Source organism: Trachinotus anak, unplaced genomic scaffold, assembly GCF_046630095.1.
Source record: "Trachinotus anak isolate AG129_WGS33_773 ecotype Australia unplaced genomic scaffold, CSIRO_AGI_Tana_v1 ptg000011l, whole genome shotgun sequence".
Classification (NCBI taxonomy): Eukaryota; Metazoa; Chordata; class Actinopteri; order Carangiformes; family Carangidae; genus Trachinotus; species Trachinotus anak.
This window is the reverse complement of record NW_027273862.1, coordinates 25,404,964-25,430,699: the sequence shown is the minus strand read 5'-3', so window position 1 is coordinate 25,430,699 and position 25,736 is coordinate 25,404,964. Positions and strand designations below refer to the sequence as shown.

General features: G+C 41.6%; 2 protein-coding genes across 5 annotated transcripts in view; one reads left to right on the top strand and one right to left on the bottom strand.

Moving 5' to 3' along the window:
- Positions 1-25,736, bottom strand: part of nr1h3 (nuclear receptor subfamily 1, group H, member 3) — a 124,563-nt gene that overhangs the window by 29,828 nt on the left and 68,999 nt on the right. For both annotated transcript variants that reach the window (XM_071489293.1, XM_071489292.1), the window contains exon 2: positions 11,446-11,583. The gene's annotated coding sequence lies outside the window, so the exon portion shown is untranslated. The remainder of the gene's footprint in view (positions 1-11,445; positions 11,584-25,736) is intronic.
- Positions 4,553-25,736, top strand: part of kcna4 (potassium voltage-gated channel, shaker-related subfamily, member 4) — a 72,595-nt gene continuing 51,411 nt past the window's right edge. For all 3 annotated transcript variants that reach the window (XM_071489290.1, XM_071489289.1, XM_071489288.1), the window contains exon 1: positions 4,553-9,332. In XM_071489290.1, coding sequence (XP_071345391.1) covers positions 6,040-8,139 — 2,100 coding nt within the window. In that variant the 5' untranslated portion in view covers positions 4,553-6,039 and the 3' untranslated portion in view covers positions 8,140-9,332. The remainder of the gene's footprint in view (positions 9,333-25,736) is intronic.

The following is a 25,736-nucleotide window of genomic DNA, read 5'->3' as shown; positions in this document are numbered from 1 at the left end:
CTGGTGAGACGCTAAAAGAATCCAACCATGAAAGTGAAGGATTATTGCACACTGAAGAAGGTGTACCCAAACCATCTGTGCATTTTTGCCCTGTGCTCATATTTGACAATTATAACTTTATACAACTTTTTATTTTAACAGCAGTAGGCTACTCCCCAAGACCTGGGAACAGACTTTGACGTCTAAAGTTGGTGTACCTCCCTTTAAACACCAAACTGAAAGCAGAGTCTTACTGCCCGATACAGTAGAAAGTGTGAGGTCTGTTTCATCTCTGACCACACCTGTCATAGGTGTGCTTGTTGCACCTGTAAGCAACAACAGTGATGCCACAGGGTCCTGGAGTACACCTGTAAAGGTTTTGGTGGGTGATAGGTTTCTCCTTAAATCAAATTATTTCATATTTGAAGACATTTGCTGAATCATGATATTTGTCAGTATAGGACAAATAATGATACTGATTTTGACCATATTGACTAGCCCTGTGTGAACTGAATAGTTTAGCTGAGTTTAGCTTTTTCAGGCAGTATTATGCAATTTGTTCTCAGGAATCTCAGTCTCAAGGAGACGAAAGTCCCAGGCTAAATGAAACCTTCCTGCCCTCCACTGATGCAAAACTTGATTTTCCATCATACTGACAAGGTTAAAAGGTTAGCATTGCATCATTGACTCTTAGTCTAAAACTTTTCTGTCTTTCTCTGCTAGTTTCAAATCATGTTCTTTAAAAAAATGAAACAGCGGAGACTACTTTTTTAAATAACAATATTTATAATTACTTTTGAACATGGGGTTTGTCATGTCCCTGCATTAAAGCCCTCGCTGTAATGGTGAACAACTGAGGGTGACTATGAAATAAATGCATGTTCTGGCTCACAGGATGAGCATGAGAATGACATGCCACTCCACTGCATCTGTCACATTTAAATGTTTTGTTACTATTTCAGATAAACTGAATTTAGTAAGCTGGATTTGTCAACTGTGTATATTTAAATAAGATGCAGGAGGATGCTGTCAACAGACGCAGCTGTGTTGCAGCCCTGGCATCGGTTCAAAGTGCATCTAAACTTATGTTTAATAAGGTACCATCTATCCTCACTCTATCACCTCTTATTATTACTGACCTCGCAACTCCCCCTGGTGCTGAGTGAGGTGGATACTCAATGAAGTGCAAGGAGAGAGTGTGCATGGTGTGCATGTGGTGGCTGGAAGATTGCCTACATGTTGTGCAGACTAGAAAAAAAAGCTCCTCTAATGTCTCAGGTAAGTATCTGAAAACACAGAGAGAGACAGAGACTGTGAAGAAGAGCTCTTTATACAATCAGTGAGTGATATTTGCACTGTCAGCAGTGCTGATTATTTCACAAGCATCAGCCTCTGCATTGGATTTTACATTTTGTTTTAGACTTCCTCTTATGAAATAGAAGCACAGTGACTGTATAATACATTTTAAAAGGAGTCTGCACAAGCAACCAAAAATATCCCTACAGGAGTATTACAACTAGAGATTTAAAGAAATTCCTCGGGGAATGATTAGGATTCCTTAGAGGAATATTGTATCCGTTTTCTGGTCTGGAATAACAGGCTGTTCTTGCCCTAATTAGAGTTTTTGAATCAAATGGACAGGACTGAATGGGTATCCCAGCACCAGCCCTGCAGTGGTACCTGCAGGAAAACCAATTATCTGCACAATCAAATTAAATCTGGGAGGTTTCAAAGGTGCAATGAATAAGACCTTTACTGTCCCATCGCGCAAAATGACCTGAATAAATCTGCGGCAGCAACAGTGTGGTTGATCAATAACAGTGACTCAACAGTTACCTCGCCAGGTGCAGAAATGCCTTCAGTGCAGCTGCTCTTCCAGAAGACATGGTTATGTGCACTGTTGACAGGGACCAGCAGCACAAACATCTGATTTGAACTGAGACAGCTCTGCTTTACGTTTTTTTTTACAGTAAAAGACTTGAGATGTTTTATTCTTGTCACTTGCAGGCTTCAGCACAGACCTTCTGTTGATGTATTTGACTGGCCACTAATCATCAAATTGCTTGTTGGGTACAGTAGACAACGGTCAGACACAATCTTCCCTTTGTTAAGTGTCATTATTTCCAAATTGGCGTATATCTGTATATAAATAAGGCCTAATGTAGCCACATTAATGAAAAATCACCATGATATTCATTACACTGACTTGCCTGGGATTTTCAATGCTCATTACTCAAAAAAGTAATGCATTCTTAATTGCTTGTTCGATAGTAATGTATTGTTTGACTCATTAATACCTGAGCACAGTAATTTGTTAGACTGCTTGTTGTGTTGTGTTGTGTGCTGTCTCCTACTCTCAAAAAAAAATCAGGTTATTTCAGGTCACTCTCATGTGAAAGATGAAGAACATAGTGAGTATAGTGTTGTTCTGGTTCTCCTACAAGCTAGGGCGAGAAGATGACCTTTAATTATACACTGTATGAATTGGTGTACTGTGGTTTTAAATGATATGATTCAAATTAGACAGGGAAGTGTCTCAAACAGCTGTAGTAACATTGTTCATTATAATTTTGTCATTTTGGATGACATTTTCTGAGTGCACTGTTGTTTCTGCTGTTGAACAAGAGAGAGAGGGCTGCTGAAGTGTTCAAGGCTTTCTTTATTGTCATGTATAGATTTAGAAATGTTTTATGCTTTTAGTTCACACCACTTTTTTAAAAAGGTTTGGGTTCAATCTGCAGACATTTGAAATGTCTTTGATTGAGCTGATGAAGAGTCCTTCTCTGCTGTATAATAATAATTCCTGGTTGTGTACCCAGATCAAACCTCAGAACTTCTGACACCCTAACTTTGTATTATATTTCTGTACTGTATGTTCATCACTTTTTCTAGTAAAACACACAGTAATTACTTACAGTTTCAACCTACAAGGAAATTATTCAAGTTAACAAACAATGTAACATTCATTTGACCCCACTCTGGCTTGTTTTCCCCTAGAAAATTAATCTGAATGTAATTGTAATGATTAATAATATGTATTTTATTCAAAATATGGGCAACTATTACCACTGCATTGATTGTTGATGTACACAAACCTTTGACAGATACGAAATCATGATAACTTTAATTCAGTGATTTTCTAGTGCTAAACTGTGCATTAACAGATCTCTAAATCAGTTCAGGAGGGACAACAGATCTTACTCCAGGGTTTTGGGATTTGATTGTGGTGGCTGACTCTTGTTTATGGGTTGAGGGTTGTACTTTAAGGGAGAAAGTTGCACTTCCCTGTGGTTTATAGAAATTAATATTCCTCTACATCAACACTGATGAGCCTCTAGCAAAAAGATTTTTTTTTTTTTTTTTTTAACAAAAAAGCCTTTTATTCTCAAAGCAACTGCAATTTTCCAGGGTTATAGTTTGCATATCAGTGAAACCTATTTGTCTGCACATGTAGATTTGATGTCCTTAATGTCTTAAGTGTTGAAACTGAAACATTACAATGTTTTATACTGCTGAGGGTTTTTCAAAAGCAAATTTCCACTGTGGTAGACACTAAACTCGTATTGTCACAGCCGATTACTTGTCTGAGCAGCTGCTGATTTTACATCTGAAATATTCAGTGGTTTTCTCTCTGATTTCTATTGACTGAACCATTGTGGGACACACTAAAAGGATATTGGACAAGTAAATGAATTCACTTCTTAACTGGGTGGTATTATCTTTTAAGCACTGTCTTTAATGAATTAAATATCAGAGGAATGGCAGAAACAATGGACATAAATGACATTTAGTTTTCCTGTTTACTCACAGGGGGAAATTGCAGGTAGCACTGCAGACGAAGCATAGGGCTAAACATCTGTTTGAAGGCTGTCAAAGAAATATATGATAATTAGGGCTGCGGCTAACAGTTGTGATCAGTATGGATCAACATTAATCATTTAGTCTGTAAAATCTTGGAAAAGAGAAAAAAACATTCCCACTTCCTCTGAGTCCAAAGTGACAGCTTCAAATATCTTGTTTTGCCTGGCCAACAGTTCAAAACCCAAAGATATTCAGTTTACTGTGCAATAAAATAAATCTCAATCTCTGAGAGACAAGACACAGCCTTTTTGGGGTAATTTTATCTTAAAAAACAACTGAATTGATCATGAATTGATGCTAAATCCGTATTTGGATGCAGAGACATTGTTGGGGGGGGGGGGTATTTAGGAGGTAGGTGTTTATGTGTTTCTTCATCTGTATTTCTGGTTATGTGTGGTTTACAAAATACTGAGAATAACTAAAGATTTGTGAACAAGAACAGTTTCTAAAGGTAAAGCAGGAAAAAAAAAGGGGGGGGGGGGGGGTTAGGGGGACGACTTTAACTGAAAGCTGTGAGCACAAGGACGTTACCTGAGGAATGAACGGAGAGTAATGCGTTACTTTTTGGGTAAGGACACCGGTTGCCGCCCAGCAGAGATGATGAAGGGCAGGGGAGGCTCGGGTGTGAGACTGCAGCACGGTGCGCAGTGACCGGCTGCGTCCACTGGGGGAGGACCGAGCACCGCCTGCATGCGCTGCAGTACATGAATGACTTTCTCACCGAGGCTCTCCATCATCACACACACAATGGGAGGGATACAGGAATATAGGTAGGGCTACAGCGGCAGACAGGCAGATGTGTGATGCTCAGACTTAACCATGGGGCCGTTTCCCCTCGCCTGCGTGAAGGTAAACTTTTACCCCCCCTCGCATCTTTTCGCCGTGACCGTGTGGAGCTGTCATTGATGCCAACTCGCTGCTTGCACACCTGCTTCTTTTTTTTGCCCCTCTTAGATGATTATTGCTGCCAGTACACCAGGAGCGATGCAGCACAAACGGGGGCTGAAGTGGCGATAGATCCTGTTGAATTGAGACAAGACGTCGAGACGCAGCCAAAAAGTGTCCTCTTCAGAGTGCGTCAGACCACGGATGTATAGAGTGGATGTCATGGTCGCTGGTTGGATACGACGAGGGATTTGTAATATTCCCCCCCAAAATCAAGTGGAGAATTTGGGCAAAAGCGAAGAACTGCATCCTCACCTTCCCTACCTCCTCCTCCTCCTCCTCCAGCAGATTTGTTTGTAGGGGGGCTGAGGCGATTTCGTTTGGCCCCTTTTCACATGTAAGTATGGATGTCAGAATGAAGGGAGGATTTTAATGAGCGGAAAATTCGTGCGTAATGTCTGTGCGAAACATAAATGTCTTCCTGGCATTCATTTCAGAAAGCCTACCTTCACGTTAACTCAATTATAATAATAATAGGCCTAATAATGATAAGAATAATATGCCAATTAAGTTTTAGCGCCACATGTTGTAAAAGATGCGTAACCTGGACTATGCAGTCGCCAAAACAACGGACATCTATGTGAATACATCATTTCTTTTTTTTTTTTTTGCCTAAACCAGCTGCTGTGTTCTCCTGTCTTCTCTTTCTCTCGCAGCCCCAGAGAGCGTCAGACGGATGAAGTCTTTCAGATTCACCGGAGCTCCGTAATATAACAGCAAAGAACCCTTTTTTTATCTCATCACATAAAATGGCAACCACGAGTGACCACGGAGGATCAAAAGACGCATTTGGGCGCAAGCCTTGGTCGTGGAGAAATTAACCACCTGATGGGCACCGGAGAAACCGGGGGGAGACTGTTTTGGTGTCGCTTGTTGTTGACTTGGTGATTTCTAACGCTGAGCAAATAAAGGGCGCTGCAAGTTTGACACAGAGCGTCTGCGTAACGGGCTATGCCACCGGCCCTTACATTTCGTGGTTATGGTAATGATGTCATAAAGGGCCTGTGCCTAAACGGGAAGACTTGCTGATCAGTATCTCCCTATCATGTAAGTAGCCACATGGCCCTGCACTCAACATGGACCTGACTGAGGTGTGTTGGTTCCTCTGACAGCCTCACATTCACAGCTGATTGGTCGAACTGGTTGATGTCTCATTTTCTCTCTCTGCGCGCTCCGAGCTGCAACTTTCCCCCTCTGGCCTGAGGCCCGCGGAGCGACCCGAGGCCCGCGGAGCGACGCGCTCACCGCCTGAAGATGGAGTTCGCCATGGTGGGGGCGGACGGCGGGTGCAACAGCCACCTGCCGTACGGATATGCCCAGGCTCGCGCACGGGAGAGGGAGCGCGAGAGGGAGCGCCAGGCTGCACAGTCTCGAGCGGCGGCGGCGGCGGCGGAAGGTGCATCCGGTGCGGAGGGAGGCGGCGGCGGCGGCGGCGGCGGCGGCAGCGGCAGCGGCAGCGGCAGCGGCAGCGGCGTGGGGGGGTCCACCTCCACCTCCACCTCCACCTCCTCCTCCTCCTCGAGCGCTCATCTCCTTAACAACCGCCAGCATCAGTCTCGCGCCGCCTCCATCAGCAGCGGCGGCACCGCCTCGCGCCCCTCCTCCTCCTCCTCTTCCTCCTCTTCCTCGCTGCCGCCACAGCACCAGCAGGAGCCCGAGCAGCAGCAGAGAGTTCTCAGAGAGCGGAAAAAGCAGCGCGGCGTCGGACGGTGGAGACGCAACCGGACGACTCTCGGCGGAGATCTGCGCCACTCGGAGCTGGCGCTGCTCGGATCCGAGGAGGACATCATGATAGAGGAGGAAGAGGCCGAGGGAGCCGAGGAAGAGGAGGAGGAGGAGGGGGGGGACCGGGGAAGCAAGAGGTCGAGCTTTCTGTGCAACATGGATGATGAAGAGGAGACCGTCTCGATCCCTGACCGGCGCCCTCAGTCCGGATACGAGAATGTTTACAGCGAGTGCGGCTGCTGCGAGAGGGTCGTCATCAACGTGTCGGGGCTGAAGTTTGAAACTCAGCTAAAGACTCTCACTCAGTTCCCGGACACTCTCCTGGGGGACCCCGACAAGCGAATCAGGTACTTCGACCCGCTGAGGAACGAATACTTCTTTGACCGGAACCGACCGAGTTTTGACGCCATTCTTTACTATTACCAGTCAGGGGGGCGGTTGAAAAGACCAGTCAACGTCCCGTTTGACATCTTCTCCGAGGAGGTGAAGTTTTATGAACTCGGGGAGGAGGCGATACTCAAGTTTCGGGAGGATGAGGGTTTTGTCAAAGAGGAGGAAAAACCTCTGCCGGAGGACGAGTTCAAGCGCCAGATCTGGCTGCTTTTTGAGTACCCGGAGAGTTCGAGCCCGGCCAGGGGGATCGCAGTGGTGTCCGTCCTGGTCATAGTCATTTCTATTGTCATTTTCTGCCTGGAGACGCTGCCGGAGTTCAGGGATGAAAAAGAGTATCTGCAGCCGCGACACAACTCCACTCAACCTGACCACGGATTTACTCCTTTCAACGACCCGTTTTTCATCGTGGAAACGGTTTGCATCATCTGGTTCTCCTTTGAGATTATAGTCCGCTTCTTTGCGAGTCCGAGCAAAGCCGCTTTCTTTAAAAACATTATGAACTCAATAGACATTGTTTCCATTTTGCCTTATTTCATAACTCTCGGCACGGACCTGGCGCAGCACCAAGGCAACGGGCAGCAGGCGATGAGCTTTGCCATCCTGAGAATAATCCGTCTGGTCAGGGTGTTTCGCATCTTCAAACTGTCGCGGCACTCCAAGGGGCTGCAGATCCTGGGCCATACCCTGCGCGCCAGCATGAGGGAGCTGGCCCTCCTCATTTTCTTCCTGGTCATCGGTGTCATCCTGTTCTCCAGCGCGGTGTACTTCGCCGAGGCGGACGAGCCCACCTCTCAGTTCACTAGCATCCCCGATGCTTTCTGGTGGGCCGTGGTGACCATGACCACGGTGGGCTACGGTGACATGAAGCCCATCACCGTCGGGGGGAAGATAGTGGGCTCCCTGTGCGCGATCGCGGGCGTGTTAACCATCGCGCTCCCGGTGCCGGTCATCGTGTCCAACTTCAACTACTTCTACCACAGGGAGACCGACAACGAAGACCAGCCGCCGGTGGTGGAGAGCATGCCCCCGGGCTGCCCTTATTTCCCGGACTTTCTAAGGAAGTTCAAAGGCTCGCCCTCTGGATCCTCGCTGGGTGACAAAGCGGAGTATATGGAGATGGAGGAGGGGGTCACTGAGTCGCTTTGCGGTCTGGACAAAAGCCCCAGTAAAGGAAACGGAACAGACATAAGCAGAAAAAACAGTACTAACTCAAAATCCATTCAGACTGACGTGTGATTACAAGTAGAGTTTCTCTTTTTCTTTGTTTTTCTGAAGAAGATTATTCCCTATAAAGACACTGTAAGCCCAACAGCAGGTGGTCCCCCTAATAGAAGTTTTACGCACGTCTCAGAGCCCGCCCCCCCCCCCGACACACACACACACACACTCACACAGACACACTCACAGAGACACACATACACTCACAAGTCACCAATTGGCAATTTTCATTCTCTCCATCTCAGAATGATAGTTTATCCCAAATCCTCTCCACACCGACAAACCTCCAGGAACAATTCTGACCAATATTTGCCTATAGGGTTTATTAATGAATTCATCTATCCTGTGCGGGCTTCCAAATCTGACATTAAATCGAAATTGAAGAGAAGACAGCCTATGCATTCGCACTTTATGAGTTTCATCTGTCAATAACAGAATGGATAGGGATGATCGTTTTGCTGTTATGCAATAAAGTTAAACATTTGTTTGCACTAATGTAGAATTTGCGCTGGGTTTGGCAGATTTTTATTTCAGAGACAAAAACTGTAGGCCATGCAAATGGCAATAATTTAGTCATCCTCTGACCACTTAGCTGAAGAATGTTTGAGCAACTTCCACCAGGAGAGAAAACTAAGGATAATTTAACCCCTTTCATACGCTGCCACTTGAAATTGGACTGACATGAAGGAAAAGCCTAAGACAGATTAAAATAAAGACTTTTGTTACTGTTCCAACACTTAATATTAACTAAACGCTGACTGGGAGGACATAGCATTTAGCTGTCATCAAATAAACCAGGGCTAGAATTATTTTTATGACACCTACACAAATATGCTTTTCCACAACAGGCCAAAAAAGCCTTGTGTCGTTGACCCACCATGAGAGCTAAGCACATGAATCATCAGAATTAAAAAAGGCTGGAGAAGTGACTTGTCCCGCCAGGTTTTGTACGGACAGGCTCGGAGCCTTGGCGACAGCAGTTTCCCCAGTTTCATTGAAACCACCTCAAAATGACAATATCCCTTTACACGGACGCGGATGGAAAGCTATAGCAAAAATGACTCTGTTGTGGAAACTCCTTGGAGGGGAGTCTGCGAGCTACTTCCTCTCCTGTCCGCTGGACTTCGTGCACAAAATAATTTTTTTTTTCTCAAGAGGACTATGATTCTCTCCGAGCTCAGAGGATCTCCGGGGTGTGGATGTCTTCCAAGGTATGTGGCCTGCAGTAATGTGTTTAGACGTGCAACACATTTTGAATAATATTTCACCCCAACCTTTATTGACAACCCGTTGTTGTCCCGTAGACCACAGAATGACGCATGATTGCACGTGCGTAATAGTGCATAAAAAAACCCCACGCACACGCAGTCATCACATGGTCAGGTAATGATTCTGCTGCACGTCCATCAACATAAAAAACTGCCTCTCATTCATAAGAGCTGTAATGATCTCATCTACGGTGATACCAGGTCAGCCTGCTGACAGTTTATGACAAAGGCTTTGGAAGATTTACCACAAATGATTCTGTGGCTCATTAATAGACTGAGAGGAGAGTTGCAGCTTGAGAGCAGCAGGTATTTTATTTAACTATGAAAGTGATGTTGAAGTGCTACAAGGGTTGCTCCCTGCTTTGCTGGACGGTGCATTCTCACCAAAGAGAAGTGATTTTAGTTTAGAGTTTCCTTGTTTTGTCTTATTGACAGTGCTCTCACCTTCCAAAGCAAGCAAGTGTAGCAGTAAGACACTGTGACACAACACTACACTACACTCAGTTTAAACCATTACTTTTACAATTTAATATTTGCTAGTTAAACAATTTTGCTGTATTAATCTATACATCAGATATAAACTTTAAACCGCCCTCCATTCAAACATACGCTTTGCTTTTTGCTGCTTTAATTGGATGTTTGACCGTCACTGTGCAGAATGGTGTATGTGCAGAGTTTGACACTAGAAGGCTGTTTTCACAGTCACCTGCTGGGGACACTTTCTCAGCGCTCGTCTTATATCTCAGTTAGAGACGTGCACATATGAGCAGGATTTTGTGACATCATAATAAAAGGACAACTGTGGTCCAGTACACAACTTACACAAGTTTGAAGCCTCCAGTGCACAAACAGTGAGAATGGACTTTACAATAAAGTTCATTAAGATGCCATCTTGAGTCCAGAGGTTAATTGAGCAGTGTTTGCATATTTATGACTGATTTTTTAATGAGGAGGATTAGATGTAATTTTAAGAAACTTAAACAGATGAACTGACCTTTTTTGAGGGAAAAAAACATATCAGAAGCAAATTATTATTCAAAGAAGAGTATTTTTATGTCTGAAAACATGTCTGGAGGGATAGTGTAGTGTAAGGTCCCACAAAGGGTCACCTTAAGTGCAGATGGGGTCCAAGGTACAATAGGTTTATGTTCTAAATAAATAAACAATACTGTACGAAAAAATGATATTTGTTCAATATGTTAGCATTTCTATATAATCCATGGCAGCTCTCTTTACTGCTGTCATGAGAGTTTTTGGATACTAAAAACTTTGTCATCTATTGGGAAGAAGTTAAGGAAAGATTATAATTGTTGCTCTGTGACTTGACCGTTGCTTTGCTTTGCTTTGCATTGTTTTGAGTAATAGTAACTGCATCACAGCTCTAATTAAAGTTTCCCACTTTTGTCTCAATCTATGGACATTTGCATTAATACAGTAAATCCATGCTCCCTTCATCAGTGCTTCTAAACATTCCCCCAGCACATAATCACTGCATCAGCATATAACAATTTATTGCACTGTGTGTTTGTATCCTCAGAGGAGTTATTCATACATACATACAAGATACTTTCAACACCTGCACCCACAACCAAACACACACAAAGACACGTGGCACCATGCTGGCACAGAGCCAACTCCTCTTGATACCTCAACACTTAGCACTTACATAATATGGCTTATGGCAAGAGGCGGGATCCAAAACATTTTTCAAGCAAAGTGTGTGGGTCAGGCATATTCTTAGGCCTGTAGCTGCTGAGCTGACTGTGAAAACAGCCTGTATCATCCTGAGCCACGGAACAGAGGTAAATAGTTTTCACTGTTCGCGACGACCTATTGTCACGTGCACAGTGAGTCTTTGTAGTGCAGATTTAGACCATATGGCCGGGCCATGTGACAAGGTGAGAGCTATTTATGGTTATTTCTCAAAAGGTATTTCATGCCATAGAGGACATAGAGAAGTGGATAGAAAGTGAGTGTGTGGTTCACAATGTCTAACCAGGTTATGTAACAACAGGAAGTACAAATGAGTCAAGTTGATCAGCAGAAAGTTACTCACCAGTTTTGCAGATCAATGAGTAGTTTGCTTTTCCACAAGAGGCCAAATGTTCGCTGGTTGCAGCTTCTCCAGTGTGAGGGTTTGCTGCTCTGCTCTATTCCAGACCACTGTAACATGAAGACTTCTGGGATGTTTGGCCTGTCGGGCAGAAAAAGATAAACAGTTTAATATAATATTTCAATATTTATGTCTTTGAACGGAGAGATTTACTGATGGTCCTACAGATACAGCATTTTACTCTTGTGGATGGACCACTCATTGATAAATGTTTTCCATAATGTTCCATTCACAGTGCAAGCAATAGTAAACTGCTGTGATTCAGATTTTCTCATAGAATGTTTTTATGAGAGAGAAAGCTGGATTACCAGCCGGGCAATGTGGGCAAATGTCCAGGGGCCCCAAAGGCCCCAGGTATTCTGTGTGGCAATTACTTTGTTGTACTTTAATTAATTACGTATTTGGTTGGTAATATGTAACTCTAAGGCACCATTAAAAACTGAAAAAGTAAGCACCCTAAGGTGGCTGCTGCATTTTTACCCGATCTTAACGCTGTTTCTCGGCAATGACAGGGTAATTAACACAGAGTCACATAAAAAAATAATTCTTAACATTCACATATAGCACAATAACAGAGGACATGAGAGGCATAAAAGATACCTTTAATATTTCAGTTAATGTCACACACTAACCGACATATAGCAGACTGGGGGAAGGTCATATTCCAGGCTAGAAATAGGACTCCGGACAAAATGCACTGGGAGAATGTATGTGTATGTGTGTGTGTGTGTGTGTGTGTGTGTATGTTAGGGACTAAATAGCAGCCCTATCCTGTAGCATACAACCTACTGCTACCTACCTTAACTGCCCTGGACTCAGCCAGAGCTTTTGATTAAGTTGATTAAGTCAAATATATAATAGGCTCTTATTTCACTACATTATGTTGAACTTTACGCAGGTGTGTGTACCTGTATGTCATGCAACCTTTCACATAGATATGTGTTCATAAACTGGGAAAAGGGTGAACAACTAGAAAGCAGAACAGAATCAGAGCCGATGTGATTTACAGTTGATCAGAAAGTCTCGGTTAAATCTAACAGACCAGATTTTCCATTGTGGTTGTTTTCTGTTACTAATATTTCATTGAATTAGGCTCCTCACACCCCACAGTCCAGACTGTACATTTTATGTGACAGTTGACTCTTCTAGATTGAAACAACCTGCTCTGCATAACGGAAACCAAATTGTGCTGACAACCGTAGGTCAAAGTCACGGCTGACCCCGCTGACAAATGGCTCATTTAGCTGTACAGAAAATGACTCCGAGCTGCCGCCAAGACATCCATCCATCTTTCACATCCGCTTATAACTGTTCAGGGTCACAGGGGGCTGGAGCCCATCCCAGCATGCACTGGGCGAGACGCTGGGAGCACAGGTTATTCACAGAGACAACATAAAGACAGACAAACACATTTACACTCATCTCCAGTTTACCTGCCTGCAGATTTTGGACTGAAGGTAACTGACAGAAAGACAAAGAGACCATGCATACAGTGCAGAGGAGTTAAGGACACCCTCACAGTATACTGCACATTTATGTTCCTGTAGGCTTTAAAACTAATGCAGTTCAATACAAAAACCCTGAAAGAAATCCTACCTTCATGAAGATTACATGTTCAGTTTTTGTTGAGACTATCTTTGGAGAACTTTATATTTATTTAGACAGCTGGAGTTTGTGGCCCTGTTGAAGTGTGTGGTGTTAATAGGAGAGTTGTTTGTAATATTTTCCATGAAACACAACAAAATTAAACAGCACCACAAACTGTGGCCTGCAAAATTACCATGAAGTTGAATCAGCACCTCTTTAAAACATCTACAGAAAACTGAACATTATAACCTTGTTGAAGGGGGTCAAGTCAAGCTTATTTTCATTATAAAGAAAGATCACTGCTTTTACAATATACATATATATAACATACAATATATAACATGCAACACACTGTCATTAAATCTCAAGATTTAATGCATGTGTTATTGTATTGTGGTATTAGTATTAGCAAGGTGTAATTTAATGTATCAGCCATGAGATGATTTTTTTTTATTGCATATTCAAAGCTGGAAACAGGTGTAAACAACTAGATATCACAGTCCTTCAAACTAAATGCAAGTTTTCATAACATGTCCATGTCATGCTTTTGGGATATGCTACAATGGCTGGACATAAAACACATGCAGCAGTGACCAACACCGGCTGCAAATAGATTATCGGAAGTGGTGAAAAGTATGATTCTATTTCCAAAGGTGGGCATCAATGGTGGAATTTAGCAGCTGGTAGTTAATGTTAATAATAGTCCAATGTGGGAAGACTCAGTTTTTTTACATTAGACCTTGCAATGTAAATGTTTTAAGGGCCTGCAGATCAACAGATGTGTTTTTAGTTGTTATGGCCGATTAGATCTCAGCCCACGCTGAAGGTGGGTGGAGCTGTGCTAGGAATCACCTGAAGCCACAGTTATATCGGGGGGGCATGCAATGATGACACTAGCTGTGTTTGCTTTGCGTGTTTATCACCAAAAAGAATTGTGTGTATGCTTGAGGTCTAACAGACATGATGAATGCATTTCCTTCCTCATAAAAAAGTGCTAAGCTTATTTTGAAATGTGTGTTGTTTACGTCCATGTTTGCCAGCTTGCAGTCCTTCCCTTCCTTTTGCTGGTACACTGCTACTATTCTTGCCACATCACCACCACGTGCTGAGCACTGGAATAGTGTGAAACGATTGACGCGACTGTGTATTAAGTCACTGGCATGCTTGTTGCACTTGTGTGTGTGTGCGTGGTTGATAGAAGCAAAACAAGGTTCCAAACATCACAACATTGCTCCACAGTGGTCAGACACCTCTGCAGGGCACCTTCAATGTGACGCTGCCACTCTGACCACCACCAACTGCCCTGAAAAACACAGTATTGCTGCTATCAGCGAGAATTGATGAAAAAATTGTTGAATTGTTTAATCAATTTGCAGGCACTTGAACAGTTCTTTACTAATTCTGCTGTTTTCCATGTTTTTTCCAAGTGAATGCACGATGACAGATGCTGGCTGTTTAAAGTAAGCAGTAACTTCTGTCATGTGTGTTCCCTCAATACTTGCTAGTGTTATTAAGGTGTCAGTCAAACAGTGAAGCTATAGGTGCCCAGACTCAGTCCTGAGTACAGGTCTAATCAGCCAAAATAAGTGGAAAGAGCATATAGAAGATTTACCCACTGTATCAGCGGATTATTGTTCACAAAAAATAAATCGTTAAGCATTTGAACAGGAAAGTTCTTCTTGCTCTAAAAGTTTCTCCAGCCGGTCATTTTTTTCATAGGTGTAATGACTTTGTGGGAAAATCATGAATCAAACATAATTACACAGACAGGAAAAACGTAATAACAACAGCTGCTTGTTTGAGAAAATAATCTTTAAGGTATTGTTTCAAGTAATCACTGTAAATAACAAATTCATAGATGAGCCGCCATGCCTCACTGATAACATTTTTTCCGTAGAAGTAACCGAGGCAACATGAAGAGAAAACAACAAAAAACAGAGTGGAATTTCATGAGGCTGGAATGTCCTGCCAATACATTAATCAGGCCTGATAAAGGGCTGTCAGCTAGCTGCATTGCCAACACACACAACAGACGATCCTAGCTGCTTCCATCGTGTTAGTATTTATGATAATTGTTGTCCCTTTTAAAAATGAGCCTCCTTGAGCTACCTTATTATAAAAACATTAACAACAGTTCAAAGAGGACGGGACTGATCCATCAGTTTCGACTTGAGGAGGCAGTGGGCTCTGATTACTGCTGAGCTGCTGTCTAAACCTATTGGTCAGAGAAAGGTGAGAGAGATAGTGAGCCACAAGCAGTGAGTAGTGAGATCAAGATGACAGGCTTTTAACCAGGTGAGAAATAACATAATCTGCATTATCTGGTCCTGGTTCTTTTGAGCACAGGTTCTGCCACTAAACCCCTCCCCCAAACAAAGATTGTCCAATCACAGCTTGGCAAATGTAACCAGGCACAGCAGGGCTGTCAAGCTGTGGTCTGAAAAAGTTTGGTTAATGGTGTGTGTAGCGTTTCCAAAACCAAAACATAAAAGCTAAATTGTTAGGAATGGATTAAAATTGGTTTTATGTGTTCTAACTTTTCAACTGATTTTCAAGCAGTTTGGTTTGTGACAAACACCAGACATGTAGTTATCATACTGGATACTTGGTTAAATTTAAAATATTAAAGGGTTTCAGACCAAAATACTTTATCTTTTGTAAAGAGCAATAGTTTCTATCATATATTCAAGATGAACTTATATTTGATTGTCTTGTCACCTTTGTGAACTGGCTGCCATGGTGAGATGAAGATAAATAAATACTTAATAGCTTAAAAATATAATTACAACAAACACTAAAGTTAAAGATGAAGTATATTTTGGCAGACTGTTTTTAATTTTTATATCAGGATAGGTACTTAAACTTATGTTAGGTTAAAAGAAAGATTATTGTCATGAATGAATATATGTAATGAACTACATTAGTGTGTGGGGTTTAGCAAATGTTAGCAGAGGCTTAGCTCTTCATTGGATTTGGGGAAGTTTACACTCCAGCAATGTTACCTGTGATAGCTTTAAATTCGTCAAACACATTGGTTTGTTTCCATTCTAAAATCCTTTACTCTTGTAATGTTAAAAGGGAAACATACCGTTTGACAATACAAGAAGAACAGGAGCTGAGCAGCTCAACAAGTTTAAGATAGAATGAAAAGACAGTTGTTTTCCTTATATTTATAATACTAGGATTAACTAGCTCTACACAGCAATACAAGAACAATGCTGTTCCTTCATTTTTTTGGTCTTCTGTGCAGATCATCTCCTGGTGAGGATGCAGAGTCTTTGCCTGGGATGTGGGTACGTAGCTATCAAGTGCTTGTGACGCCCTTTACAAGATTCTCATTGTAAAACAGTTCAGCTGGAAACATTAAAGAGTCAGTCTGAGATGGCGTTTTCAACTGACTCATGAAGCTAATGTTACCTGAATTACCTTGCTAGCTATTGCTGATGGACTCTGCCCGAGACAGTTGTCATTTCAGCTGAGAAAAAATCGACTAATGTTCACCCCCGTTTGAGACCAAGATTGGATTGTTTTATAAAGAAAAAGAATTTCGGTGGTAAATCTGCCACCTTTATCGTTACAAACTGAATATCAACAGTGTGACAAGCAGATGATTGGACAACTTGCCCTTTCATTGACCAATTAACTGGTGCACATTAACATCTTAATTGCTCCAGGCCATCATGTACTTGACAAAGACTGTTTGTCACCTCCAATTTTCCATGTAAACACAGTGTTCACAGCCCCATTTGACGGGAGCAGTTCATAAAGCACACTCGGGATTACAGCCCCAGTGTAAGCTTAAACCAGCTCGTGGTTTCCATGTAGCAGTTACATAATGTCCCCCTATTGAAGGATAGCAACCTGATTCTTTGCACCCTCCACCGTTTCCCCTCTTTCTAATTGGCCGCATTAATCTGTAGACTGTAACCCAGGCTTTATTATGTTACTGCATTCTAGACGTGTAGATTGTATTGCTAATTACACATATGCCTCTGTGTTGGGTTTCTCCACCCACAGAAAAATCAACTCTCCTTGTATGCTTATGCTATTACCTTACAGTTATTAAAAAAAAAAAAAAAAACAGTTATTAAATGTTTAAAAGAAACTATGGGAAATTATAATATTCATTACAAATCAATATTCACAATATGATAAGTTATCCTGTTTTGTGAGTTTACCTGCAGTGTATCCAGAGGTTTGTGTGGTCAAAATGTTGATTAAGTTTGCCATCACAGACAGACAATCTGGGGCAACAGAGGATTATAGATTTGTTATGGCACTGGGAAAGGTAAGCATTTCAAAGATTTGTCATATCACGTTGAGGGTTTTTTTTCCCATCGTTTTTCAGTGTGCTACCTAAAATCCCACAGCGCTGCATCTTTTTATGAACAAGCTTGAGATTTGATTAAATGGAGCAGCTGCTCGACCATAAAAAAGTTTTCTCTCCTGCTCCCTGTGAAGATGAGCTGGGGAGCAGTGGACGAGCATCCTGCTGGTCCTGTAAATTTTTGAGGGGCTGCAGATGCTGAGTATCAGCTGTGGGAATCAAGAAATGTACTCACACACACACACACACACACACACACACACACACACACACACACACACACACACACACACACACACACACAAACGCCAGCACACACATCTGTACGTGTCTGCAAAATTATTGGAGGGTAAAGCGTTATCTACTGTAAAATGCGATGTAAACATTTAGTCTTCTGGATGGATACCAGACATACTATCAGTGTAATGGCTTCCACAAATTAGCATGAATTTTATTATTTAACCAAGTCTTGAACAAAAAAAAAAAGGGTTTAAAAAAATAAGATTAGGAGCAGCATGCCTGACTGTGATGTTGGTCGCTGCAGGTGACACAGAGTGCAGAGAAAAGCAGATAATGTTTGTGGATAACTCTGTGTCACTCTGAAAATGATATGTAAAAAGAAAAAGTAGGACTGCCCCCGACCAAAGATTTTCCTTGTCCACCAGTAGTCGTTAGTTCAAGCCATTGGTTGACCAACTAGTCATCAGACATTTATGATATTAATTTAATCAGTTAAATATATAATATTTTTGGGGGGCATCAGAGCGTCCAGGGATCAGAGAGAATATTATAGGTAATGTTGTTAATACTGTGCTACATTACAGAGAAATACAAAGTAATGAGCCTTTAAAATATAAATCTTACAAGTGTATGTACAAAGTGAACCGCCTGTTAATGACACCATCAAAAGTGGTAGTGATTCTGAATGTGTCGTTACAACTAGCAAGGACAGCCTTGGAGTGAGCCCCATGCTAAGTGGCTAAGTGGCTAGTCAGACACTGTTGAAGGTCGATGAATGACAGGTGAATATTTGCATCCAGAGTTTGTGTGTCATCTTCATTGGGGTCGTCATTTAGTCTTTGGAGTTTGGACTCTTTGGAATTCCTGTCTGACGTACCAGTGTCTTAAAAACAAGTTTGTCAGACAGTTAAATATAACTAAGATGTCCTAATGGCCCTTGCTGTTTTTTGTTCAAATTCATGAAATATGAACTGCATACCACTGGCTGATCAGATATGAGAGAACAAACAAACCCAGACAAAAAAAAACATACAAAAGTTTAATTTTGAAATGTGATTATAAAAGGCCATACTGTGCTATTTATCAGGTTTCTTTGATGTACATATATCACTCTTATTTGGAAATGGTCCAAGCATAGTTAACTGTTATCACCAAAATACACTACAAGGAAGGCAAACAGTGGAGTTAGGCATAAAAATGTACATAAACAAACTTCAATGATGTTTATGAAAATGAGCCCATTAGAGTCACATCAGCTGGTTGTATCAATGATGCAATTAGTTTGTAGTGTATCAATCACCACACATACCAAACTTAATCTCCTATGACTAAGACTTTTGGCCTTTGGATACATAAATATATAGTAAAATCATAACTCAAGAATACTTTTGCTTTTCTCAAACTTTAACCATCAGCACAGTGTGTTTGCCTGTCATAATAATTAATGATTCATTTGATTTTACTCTTTGTTTTCTTTGTTTCTCATTGGATCAGTGGCAGTGCAACTGCAATTAAATGCCAACTGCGTGCTGATAAAATAGTTTGTCTAAAAAGACCTCGAGCGAGTCATGATTACATTAGACAACAAACTAATTCTCCTGCCTGTATACCAAGGACTCGTGTAGGACAGACCAAACCTGATGACATGGGGATGGTGGGGTCACGCGGTGTGTCACATTAATGTGCTGTCCTTGCCCACAATGTATAACATTAGTCTGAATATGACATGACATTTGTGCAGTTACTAATTCTTTTTGCAGGGCACATTTAAATTTCAGTCCCTCTGTCTCATCTCAAAATAGAAGCGACTGTACAATTGCAGTCCACAGTCATAGTGCACAAACTGAACTATTGTAGGTTTACTTCAACCTAAGAGCTTTTTTCAATTTAAAAAAAATCTGCTCTTTGGGCAAAATATTGCTGAATAACGGTACCCAAATACCAGGAGAAGGATTTACAGAGGCTCTGACTAATGATCAGTCAAATTATGTACATTATTCATGTGGACCTGCTATATTAGGCTCCAGCACACATCTCACACAGCCTTAACTTTAGCAAAATAACATCCTACAACAAATCTCCTGTTAGATTTTCATTTCTTATGAACATCAGACAGCAATGTGTTAAATCAGCAGTGCAGAGTTGTGTGAGATTGAGCCGAGTGGACCTTTTTATTCTAATTTAATGATAAGGAATATTATTAACTAAAACGTAAAGGCCATTAATGAATGCTGTTTGAATTGATTCAAATGTGGAGTGTGTATTTACAAAACTACAGAGAATGATAACCCTCTCTGTGGAGCTTTCTAGCCTCTTAGCTAATTGTTTTGGTTGCATAGGTTGCGATTTGACTACATGGTTGTGTAAACCCACTGCACACAACCTGTCCTACATTAAAAACAGCAGAAAGATAAGAGTTAATAACCAGCTGGAGAAGAAAGTCAAAGAAGCAGATATTTCTGAGGAGTTAGTGGAGACCAACGAAAAGCCAAGAGGAGTAAACACTGGACTTCCTTTCATCAGGTGTACACATAGTGTTTTAAATAGGCAACTGCTTGATGCCACATTAGCTTTACCAACCTGATGACACACTTTGTCAGGGCTGTGTATCTGTTAACATATTTTGAAATTCTTCAGCCCCCTAATGGCTAAAAATCCATTAATTCATTAATGCATTAATACTGTACCTTCCAGGTTCTCCTGAGAGGTGCAGCAGTTGATTCTGACAGTATCGGTCAGTCAGTTCATCACTGAGCGCACACCAGCTCTTTTTGACTGAGAGATTCATGCACAACAAAGGCCATGGGACAAACTATTTAACAGCACTTTCACACCGATCAAAACAGCTGACAGACAACCCGTCCACTGAGGAACTTTCCAGAGATCTGTTTAACTGTCAGGGTCTGTCTCAAGGCGCGCCCTTTAGCCTCACTCACACCTGCATGAACGTGTGTTTCATTACAGCAATAAAAGTTAAGCCAAGAATAGAGTGCTCTTATACTACGCTGTACATAAACTGTATACTTTTTCCACAAACCTTTGTGTCTGCAGTTAATCTCAATGCACTGAACAGTACATTGATTCTTCATCACCCACAATATAATGCTGCACAGTGTAGAAGGCGCCTGACAGTCCCTCATCTGCTTCCATCCTTGTCTCCAAAACGTGTTTGGTCTTGTTGCGTTTTTCCTCGGTCTGCCTGATATCAGCGGCTTGACAAAATGTTTCAGTGATTACATCTTACACAGTTTGATAACACTGTCAGTAAGTAGTGCATCACCATTATCTAACAGACATTACAGAGACATGGTAAATTACTTACACTTGTGGTGCTATTGAAGAGATACAACTTAGGTTTAAAATTCAGATCAAAGCAGAGCATAATTGCCACATTATTGCCACATTGCCACGCACATCTGACTACGCGCCTCTTATCGGAGCATTTTCTCCCCTGGTTCTAGACAGTATGACAACCGTTAATGTTAAATGCTGATAGGTTATATCCAGTTATGTAAGTGCCACATGTGAGTCAACATCAATTACAGTCAGACGACCTCAGGTTTCACCCCGTGGTCAGTCTCGGTCAGCGTGGACATGGAAAACACAAATCCTAGATGAGCCTGGATCAGAGGGTGTCTCCTCCTGTATCGATCACTGTTATGCAAACTTGAACCCGACTCTCCAACAATAAAGCCTTCTCGGCTTTGGTCCTGCCCGAGCAGCGTTTGTATGCGTTGGAAAATGGCTGCCACAACCAGACCTCTACAGACCTCGTCTCCTACTCATTCTCTCTGCTCTCCTGCTTTGGAGTGACTAGATGCTTTTATGTGGAGTGACTAATGCTCGCTCTAGAAGGGCCTGGGGTGTATCTCACTGTGTGTGCATGTGTGCGGTTCTGTGCATTTGTGTGTGCGGACGCAAACGCTGTACACAACCAATCAGCAGGCTTACATGAAGATGAGTCAGTTTCACAGTCTGAAAAGACCAAGATCCCCCACACACACTTCATCTCAATCCATGCAAATGGTTTGATTTGTAATTGTGCATAGGAGTTACTGTGTACCATAACGCTGTAGTGCCAAGTCATGCGCATTTAAGGACACTGGGGTGAGAGTTACAGTGAGAGGAGGAGGTTGGAGGTGAGAGTGATGAGTGCAGATTGCCACAAACAATAACATTCACTGTGTGTCTGGTTTACACTGCGAGAGTCAGGGAATGATGTTGTTTGTGTGCACAGATGTGAGAAAAAAAGAAAGGGGGATTTAAAAAAAACCCAAAAAAACTAGGAGTTTTAAAACTGAGACTGTGAGGCCGCAAAAAGCTGCTTGTAGATAGGTAGACACTGGGCGAAAGGACAGTATCTTCATATGTGCTTCATTCATTCATCACAAACAGAAATCAATGATTAGTCTTTATCTTGTCACTGAAACTTCCTTATGGCTCATAAATTAATAAATTATATAAAATAAAATAAATTAAGCAGGTGCAGAAGAAAATATAATACGTTTATTTATATAGCACTTCAAATTACAGAGTGTATCACAAGGATAAAATAACAAATGGAGACAAATTATTCAAGATTAAAAATAAAAACAATAAAAACACAATGAAAACATAAACAAAAAGGCAATGTAAACATGTGTGAATTATTTTAAAGAGATTATTCAAAAGCTTTGTGAAAGAAATGTGTTTTTTGAAGGGATTTAAAAGGAGATACTGATTTTGCGAGTGTAGGTTGTTCCAGGGTGCCCTGACAGCAAAAGCTTTGTCCCCTTTAGTCACACATCTTGAAATAGGAACTACCAACAAGTTCCTGTCTGAGGACCTCAGACTACGTGCAGGTTGATAGGGGGCAATTAATTCAGAAATATAGTCTGGGGCTCGGCCATGAAGTGCTTTAAAGTCACAAGTAGAATCTCAAAATCGATTCTGTAATGACCTGGTAGCCAGTGTAAATCCCCAGTAAATCAAAACTGAACATGACCAAACAATCCAAGAAGAGTAGCATCTCTTGCTTTGTCTTTCTATTTGTCCAACTTAGTAGTTAAGTAGTTTCTCACAAATGTTGTTCACACAGGGACATGCAGAGTGCAGTGTCTGTAATAAAAAATAAGGAAATTATCATGATTACAAAAATGTTTGATTTTATTGTTGTCACTGCTCCTTCTTAAGAAAGCCTTCCTAGCACTGAGGGAAGATACTCACCTACAGTCTTCTTCACTACATCTTCTTTATTGTGTGTGAGCTCACACAATGCAGTTATCATTATGTAGGTGGGGCGACGCGGTGATTCAGAGCTTAAGACTGTCATCTCATAGCAAAAAGGTCCTTGGTTCGGGATAGATAATGAATGGCTGGATGGCTTATGTGGGAGATTTAGTCAGCACGTATTGGTTTGCCTGAAGCTTACATTTTAACATAGAGAGTACATCATGGTCACAGTATTTGTGGTGGCTTGTGGTCATTTGTTGTAACGGTTTACCTTGAATCTTTGTTATGTGTAAGGGGGTGAATTTTCAGTGCTCACACTGATTTCATCATGTTGCATTAGATGGATTGAACCTTGTACTTGCTGAACACCTTAGTGCAGTGATTATTCACTGGTTAACTAAGGTTACTGTAGCTTTATAGAGGGAACATCATAGCGGATGTTGCACATTGGCTCTGTCACCTCTCTCGACAGGGCACTGTCACTATAAACAGAGACAGAGAGCTGAGGGGAAGGAAGAGGATTTTGGAAAGATTAATTCAAAGCAGCAGCTGGCCAGAGAGTGAATCATTGCAACTGAAGTATCTACCAACCAATTCCTACACATTTACACTCTCCAGTACTTTTTTCTCTGTATCGTTTTTTTTTTTTCATCTGTCTCTAAGAAGTTATGTTTGTATACTACTAATTTGTTTTCCCAGTAATGTGATTGCTGCCTGGATTATGTTCACTGCTGCTTTTTCTCGGAAGCGCTAGATTTCTGTACAGCACAGAAGTCATACTGAGGACGCAGGGGTGCATGCTAGGAGAACAAAGCACGGCACTTTAACTACAGAGACTGGGGATTGGGTTCATGCCAGCCCAAAATGACCAAACTAATAATCTCTACTGATATTTCTGCTAGTTTGATACAAATCGGGTTTACACTAGTACATACTGCCTCCAGGATATAGCCATATTCTACACAGCATTGTCCAACATGACAAAGTCTCTGGCCTCCTCCACCAGCTCTCGTGCAGACTTTCTGCCCTCGACGCGCTTCAGGGCTCGGCAGATTTGTTCATGTACCAGAATCAGACAGTTGACTCAGTGCTTGTTGGCCTGTGGATATTACTCCTGATTCTTGCTGCTTGCAGATTTTTGGAGAGACTCACTGCTGCAGTTTGGCTTAGTTACACAACTTTTGGTGCCTCTCAGCGTTAGTAACTGTTTTGCATTTTGATTTACATGCCTTTTTACTATCTCCAAGTTATGTTTAATTTCAGCAACTGTCACGATACAACACGAACACAAGATGGTAGATTTTTGTCTATTTACTGTAAAAGTAGCATTATTATCACAGCAAGTTAAATAAAAACACTCCTTGATTTCATGATTTATCAGCTTTTGATATTTTGAGAATATAGTAAAGCATCTTGTTTTATTATGTTAGTGCGCCCTGCACTTTTGTAGCCTGAAAAGTTCCTCTAAATACTCGATACAGGTCTGCACCAAACATGTACGGAGGGAAAATAACACTCAAGTTAAGGTCAAAGTTAGACAATGATCACAGCGTCTTGTAATAATGAGTGAAATATTGTACTCTATGTTTGGAACATATCCTCTTATCTGTTGATCAGTGTATCTGATCCAGACACAGTATTTAAAGCATGCAAGCGTCTTAGATTGGACATACTACTTAGGACCTCCTTTCTATCGTACTGATATCAGGATGAAGCATGGACTTAACGATGCTGAGGTGGTGTTTGAATTGAGCTACAAGTCACAGCACCAACTACATCCTTAGTGCTGGTTGAAAATTCCACTTTAGCTGCTATGTTTGCTCCAATAACTTCTCCTTCCGTCTTCTGCAAATATCTGTTGAATGTAAACTCCAGACCTGTGTGATTCACCAAACTGCTCGACTGTTTCCCTCAGTGGCTCATCGCAGCCTCCCTCCTTCGCTCCCTGTTCCCCTCTTTGATCATACACATACACACACACACACACACACACAGACACACACACACACACACACACACACGCTTACACACAGCACATACCCTCCTCCTGGCTTCCTCGGTTTCTGTTTGCCTTTTGATTTCCTTCACTGCAGTAGGTCGGTTTTAATTTATTTATGCTGCTTTACCTCTCATTCAGATAATTTGTTATCAGGCCTTTCTGCTCTGCACCTCTCTCTGCTGGGTCTGTCCAATTTGGTTCCAATTAGTGTGTTCTTGATGGCTTCTTTTGAGGTGAGAACTGCGGTTATTTTTATTTTCTGAGCTAATATATGTAAATTAATAACCTCTAAATTAGGTTTAGTGGGCACTGCATTAGCCTGTTTAGATCAGGCTTCTGTTAGATGTAGTTTTTAAAGGTAGTGTGGGTCCAGCATCATGCTGAATAGGTTTTAGGTGAATAGTTGTGTTGACACTTAAAGTGTAATATTGAAGTTGCGGGATACATATAATGTGACTGTGGAATGGGGAAAGCAGCTATTTTCAGTGCATGAAATCATAACTAATCGAACTTCCGTTGTGTTTATTTGGTTCCTCTCTCATGGATCTGATATCAGTTACTGATATGTCAGGATGCCAAAGAGTTATGTTTTTAAATATCTAACAGTTGATTTGGTAAATGCTTTGACAAATTATTAAAAAGACAATGTGGAAATAATTCTCCCAGCAGACAACTGTTACCAGTTTTGGCTTCACTCATACCTCAGAGGGTGAAAACCCTCTTTATGTTCAAGGGACTTTGCAGTTTTCATTTTCCTTGGGCCAGGTCCACGCAGCTATTTTGGAAAGCTTTCAATGACGTCTGTTGGATTATGCAGAGAAACCACAACGTCCTCTTTTAGGATTTTTTGTTTTACTTCTCAGGCCACTA